At 51.0% G+C, this 6,037-nt stretch overlaps 1 protein-coding gene across 1 annotated transcript; it reads left to right on the top strand.

Annotated features, from left to right (window-relative positions):
• Positions 1-1,005: 1,005 nt before the first annotated feature.
• KCTD12 (potassium channel tetramerization domain containing 12) lies at positions 1,006-5,688 on the top strand. The gene has a single exon (XM_081859562.1). The coding sequence runs from the start codon at positions 1,089-1,091 to the stop codon at positions 2,118-2,120; it is 1,032 nt and encodes a 343-aa protein (XP_081715688.1). The 5' UTR covers positions 1,006-1,088; the 3' UTR covers positions 2,121-5,688.
• The last annotated feature ends 349 nt before the right edge of the window (positions 5,689-6,037 follow it).

Raw genomic sequence — 6,037 nt, forward strand, 5'->3', positions numbered from 1 at the left:
CGCCGCCGCTCCTTTGCTCCCACCCAGCGCCTTAAATCTTCACCCCACTCATCCCTGTGGTAGTCGAGGGCGCGCCGAGGATTGGGGAGCTAGCCAGCCATACTCAGGGCGATTCATGCGAAGGCGCCTCTCCCTCTAAAAGTTGATTTTTGCAACCAGCCTTTCAAATCCACTCCATCAGCCTCTGCACTAACCTCAGCAGGACTAGAGCACGCGCACACACACCCCAAAGTAAAGAAAATTGCAACTGCGTTTGCCAATTGCACATTTCTCACGGAAGCCAATAGGAAAGAGGAGGTTACTCCAGAGTAAATGGACAGCAAGAGCTGCGATCTATTCGCCTCTGGGGGGAGGGGGAGGGGGCAGCCCGACTTTATGGCCTCGGAAGTCCCCCTAAACTCAACAGGGCTTAATCTCAAGGGTGTGTATGTGTAGGATTGCACCCTTAAAAATCGCTTGGAAAATCTTGCTGCTCCTGCTGCTGCTGCGAGTGTCAAGGGAAGCGCTCCAGAGAATGACAGCCTCCTGTTTTTGCAAAGCGACGGCAAGCCGAGAAGGGAAGCGAGCCCAGCACAACCAGGGGGTTGCTTGCGCGTCTCTCCGACGGGGGGGGGGGGGGGTCGGGCTGATGGTGATTTGGCCAGAGTTGGCATTCTCCGCCGAGCAAATAAATAAATATATCCCCGGCAGCAGCAGGGGGGAAGGGGGTGGGAGCTGTGCGCTGGGGCTCCTTCGCAATTGGGGAAGGCGCAGCCCCACGTCAGTGTCGACACCCCCCCCCCGCCCGGCTCCCCTCCGCCTCCTCCCCGTCCACGCCTTGCGCTCCCCTCCTGCGAGCTGGCAGCGCCGCTACATAAGCCGCGCTCGCCGCTCGCCGCCGGCGCATCGGAGTCGCGAGAGCGCGAAGCCCGGAGGAGAGAGAGAGAGAGAGAGAGAGAGAGAGAGAGAGAGAAAGGAAAAGCGGCTCGGGCGCCGAGCGGAGATCGGGCAGCAGCAGCAGCAGCGGGCGAAGGAAGCCGAGCGCGCCAGCCTGGAGGAGAAGCAGCCGAGGGCGCGGCCGTAGGGGAAGGACTTGCTCCGGGCCGGCCATGGCCTTGGCCGACAGCGCGCGGGGGCTCCCCAACGGCGGCGGCGGCGGAGGCAGCAGCGCCTTGCGCAGCGCGGCGCGCCCCGCGCAGCTGCCCGAGGCGGCGGCGTCGTCGGTGGGCGGCGGTGGCGGCGGCGGCGAGGGCTTCCCGGAGATCGTGGAGCTGAACGTGGGCGGGCAGGTGTACGTGACCCGGCGCGGCACGGTGCTGTCGGTGCGCGGCTCTCTGCTGTGGCGCATGTTCTCGGAGCAGGCGGCGTCGGAGCTGCCGCGCGACTCCAAGGGCCGCTTCTTCTTGGATCGCGACGGCTTCCTCTTCCGCTACATCCTGGATTACCTGCGCGACCAGGAGCTGGTGCTGCCCGAGCGCTTCCCCGAGCGCAGCCGCCTGCAGAGGGAGGCCGAGTACTTCCAGCTGCCCGAGCTGGCGCGCCGTCTGGCGGCCGCCGGCCTCCCCTCCGCCGCCGCGCGCTTCTCGGGGCTCTTGCGCGACGCCTCCGTGTGCGCCGACGAGCCGCCGCCGGGCCTGGGCTACCTGGAGGCCGAGCTTCCCGAGGGCGGCGGGGGGGCTCTGTCGGCCTCGCCCACGTCCAGCCGCAGCCCGTCGGGCGGGCCTCTGCTGGCGCCTTCCCTCTCGCTGGACGCGGGCGGGGCGGCGTCGGGGCGGCGCTCGGGCTACATCACCATCGGCTACCGCGGCTCCTACACCATCGGGCGGGACGCGCAGGCCGACGCCAAGTTCCGCCGCGTGGCGCGCATCACGGTGTGCGGCAAGACGGCGCTGGCCAAGGAGGTCTTCGGCGAGACGCTCAACGAGAGCCGCGACCCCGACCGGCCCCCGGAGCGCTACACGGCCCGCTACTACCTCAAGTTCAACTTCCTGGAGCAGGCCTTCGACCGGCTCAGCGAGGCCGGCTTCCGCATGGCCGCCTGCTCCTCCACCGGCACCTGCGCCTTCGCCCCCGAGCAGGGCGGCCCCGCCGACGACAAGATCTGGACCAGCTACACCGAGTATGTCTTCTGCAGGGAGTGAGGGGACCCAGATGCACAAGCGCAGCCTGGGCTGGCCACCAGCTCCAACACAACCCCAGATTTTCCCTTTTTTTCCAGGCACATGCCGTTCCTTTCCCTAACCTAGGATGACCCGGGCCTGACCTTGCAGAAAGAAACCTGCCTCGGCTTGACACATTTTTGGCTTGCGTGGGAGCTGCGCCTGCAAAACTGTAGGAGAGTTTTGAAGGGGCTGTGCTGGGAGAGACAAAAGTGTCCCACTTGAATTCCTGTCCAGCATCCCAGATGGAGCCTTCGCCTAAGCAATAGGGTGGCAGCCTGAAGGCTCTTCCACCTTTTAGAACTGCATAGATAGGAAACCTCCCCATCGTGGTGTCTCCTCTTCTGTGTTGTTCTTAAAGGTGCAGAGAACTTCCTTCCCTTCCGCACACGGAGTTCCTGGCCCCTTGTTTACATTTCTATGCACTTGCCCTGTGGTCATCCCTTCATAGCTTTGTGACACCTCATGCACCCCTCACTTGTACCTTAGAAGAACACCATCTACACCTAGGTTCCTTAGACAGTCACTCAGCCCCTCGCCCATAAGGAACGCCTCTTGTTTTGTACAAGTTTGATCACTTCCTTCTACCCCTTGCACTTAACATGGGTCCAGAGCACTTCCATGGGCCTTTTCCATGTAATGTGCTGCCATTGCCCAACCCTTTTACATAATCGCTGCCCACCTCAAATGCCAGCTGTGCAGAATTCACTGTCCCAGAATCAACCCACTATGTGATCTGTTCATATCGCTAGAGGTAAAACACAAATCTCGACACACGTACCTGTGTCCCCTTTATAACATGCATGCTTCCAAAGATGTCTGTCTTGTTCACCCCAGAACATACGTGCTGTATATTTTATTCCTGCATCTCCACTCCCCCCACCCCCCATCCAGAGAATGGGTGGGCATCAAATGCTACTTCAATGATGTAAAGGACCCCTTTGCATCATTCTGAGTCTGCTTCCACCAGTCTCCCATTTTCCAGCCTTTTGTTTCTTTCTGCATCAAGGTGAAGGAACTGCTTTGTGGCCAGTCCCCTGCCATCCTTCCTGCTTCCCAGAAAGTGTTGCCTTCTTGCCCTGGGATGGGAAGAGGAATCTGAAAGAGAGAGAGAGAACATTTTGCCCTTCCCAGCCATGTTGGTGGTGAAGCAGAGAGAACCTTTCCTGATAATTATTTTCCCAGTGTTGCCTATCTCCTAAATTGGATGAAGTCAGTGGAATGGAACAGCTATTTCTGACAGGTTAGATTTTGTGGCTGCTTCTATTTCCCAACCCCTACCCTGTTTGGGGGCGAAATACTAGACAACGCAATCAGGGACCTCCTTGTACCATTTTATTCCCTTTGCCTTCTCTGCCGCTTTCCAAAATCTCTTTCTTCTTCAACTCTTTGGAACTGCTTCACAGTGGTGATGGGTCAGAAGAGCCAGTGCCAAAAGGGGCCATCATCAAAGTAGCGACTTCTGGATTTTTACACCACTTGAACAGTTGGAACTTCCCTTCCCTTGATGGCACAAAGCAATGTCAGGTCTTTGAAAACTGAGTGTGTTTGCAAAATGTAATTCTGACACAGGGGACAATAGCAAGGAAGAGTCTTTGATGAAAATTCTTGTATTATCACTCTTTATGTATGTGTGTGTGTGTGTGTGTATTATATATAAAAAAACCCCATTGCACATTGTTTAAATGTTCTGAAAGTAGTCTACCAGACTGGCTAAGGGTGGAGGTGTGTCAGGTCCTGGGTTTTGAGCAGCACCACAGATTGTCAGATGTGCTAAGCGTTTTTTGGAACTCTCTGGGCGAAAGCCAAGTCATACTAAGAGGGGTAGGCCCTCAGTATGACTTGGCTGGGTAGCATCCTATATGTATTCTTGTTTGATGTCTTCAAGGCTCAGTTTAATGCTTCTTTGAAGTGTCCATTGGTGCCCGTTCCTTCCCTGGGCAAAAGAGTGGTATTTCTACATTTGTTAAGACATGCTGCTGAGTAAAAGTTACGGGCATTCTGAGTGGGATTCGTTCTTTCTCTCCAAATACCTAAGGGCAAATTTGGCTCTGTTTTCATTGTTTTCTACTGGGAGGGGGTTTGCACCTACAACAATGCAGAAACATTAAGTCCACGTATGTAGGAATTTTGGCTGGTGTCTTATCTATAGGGAAGGACCACCATCGTGATGTATAAGCACAAGTTTTTACTCTGAATGAAAGCTCTGATCCCCGCCCCCCGCATTAAACAGATCTATACATAAATGCACATTGCTCGACTTAAAAGTACTGTCCATTTACATTTGCGACCTAAGGGGTGCTTTTTATGTGATCCAGTCATTTGGCCATTCCTCAAGCGGTGCACATTGAAACTTGACAATTTACTTAGACAGAATTAGTTACAAACAGTGTCTTGATGCTTGGATACAGAGTTATGGGCACTATAGTCTTAACCAAAGAATATTTCTATTAAGTCCCCCCCCCCCCCCACTCCAAAGCTCTCATTTCAAAGAGTGGAATTTTCTTATCTGAGTAAAATATTATTTTAGGATCAAGTGCTGGCCTGTTAGAATTGTTGCAAGAGAGACAGACAGAAAGAGAGAGAGAGAGAGGCTTTATTTATTTCCTTCTAAATGTGTAGCTGCAGCTTAAACCATTCATTTTGAAATTCTTCTGGGGCTTTATAAATATCAATCAAAAAAGTCCAGATTTCAAACATCTCCCATCCACAGAAATGTGTTCCTTTTTTCTCTGGGAGATGGTTTTAAAATGATGTATTTTTTCAAAGAAAGCAAGACAAAGAAAGGGAGAGAGAGCATTTTTAAATAAGGACGAGCAATAAGAGAGCATTGGGAAGCCAGAGTGCCACAGAAGAGAGAGTACCCTGGTTGTCCTTATGCCTTATTATAAAATAATTCCATTGTCATATTTTCGCTAAGTGAGAGGTTATTGATTGCAATTAAGTATTTAAAATGTCATTCTCGAGAGCTGATTACAGTCTTTTTCTAGTTTGTGTTGAGTAATTCTCTCTGAAGTATGTTTTCTAAAATTTTGTATACAATCCAGTTTTCAGTAAGTCCTGAAATGAGCTCTTAGCTAGTTTTCTTTTCTTTTTTCTGTTTAAAAAATAAATCTTGTACTGTAGCTTACTAAGTCTATCATAAGAGTTATGAATGGAGGTGGTTTTTAATTGAACTTGTGACTTAGTGTGTATATAAAGTGTATAAACATTTTACACGAATCATTTAGTTTTTTATTCATTTACTAGTGCTATACAGATTTTCATATGCTGTACCTGGACAGAGTACTTTCATATTAAGCTGTGTATCTGCACCTATTTATATGGGGGGAGACCTGCGTACAAACATCAGCAAAATGATAGAAGTATGTTTGTCGACACTTATTTGCTTGAATGTGAATTAACAGCGAAACTTCCTCTTGGCTAAAACGCATCCCTCTAATGAAAACTTGTATTTTGATTAGTGAATGTTTATTTGCTAGCAGACTACCCTAAAGCTCCTATTATTTTTTAAACCAGAATGGGTATAATAAAAAGAACTAACTAGTAATTTTGTAATTGTTGTGTTCTGTATCATTAAGGGTACTGGTGGGATATTGGGTTGTCATTAACAGCCGAGTGATTGAGGATACTTAGGTTTATAACTTAGCTAAACCAAAAAAACTTCCTATCTGCCACCCCTGTGTGGTTTGTGTGAGAACATATTGCGTCTACTTTCTAGGAAGTAAGTCCCATTGAACATATAAAGTTGCCACAAATAAAATGTCTGTAGCTCAGAATTGTCTACTTTGACTGACAGCAGAGCTCCAGGGAAATAATGGAGTTTTTTTTCTCCCACAGCCCTGCAAACTCTGATTATTTTAACTGTAAATGGCAGGAATGTGCAAAGCAAGGCTTTG

Source organism: Podarcis erhardii, assembly GCF_964252035.2.
Source record: "Podarcis erhardii genome assembly, chromosome: 4".
Taxonomy (NCBI): Eukaryota; Metazoa; Chordata; class Lepidosauria; order Squamata; family Lacertidae; genus Podarcis; species Podarcis erhardii.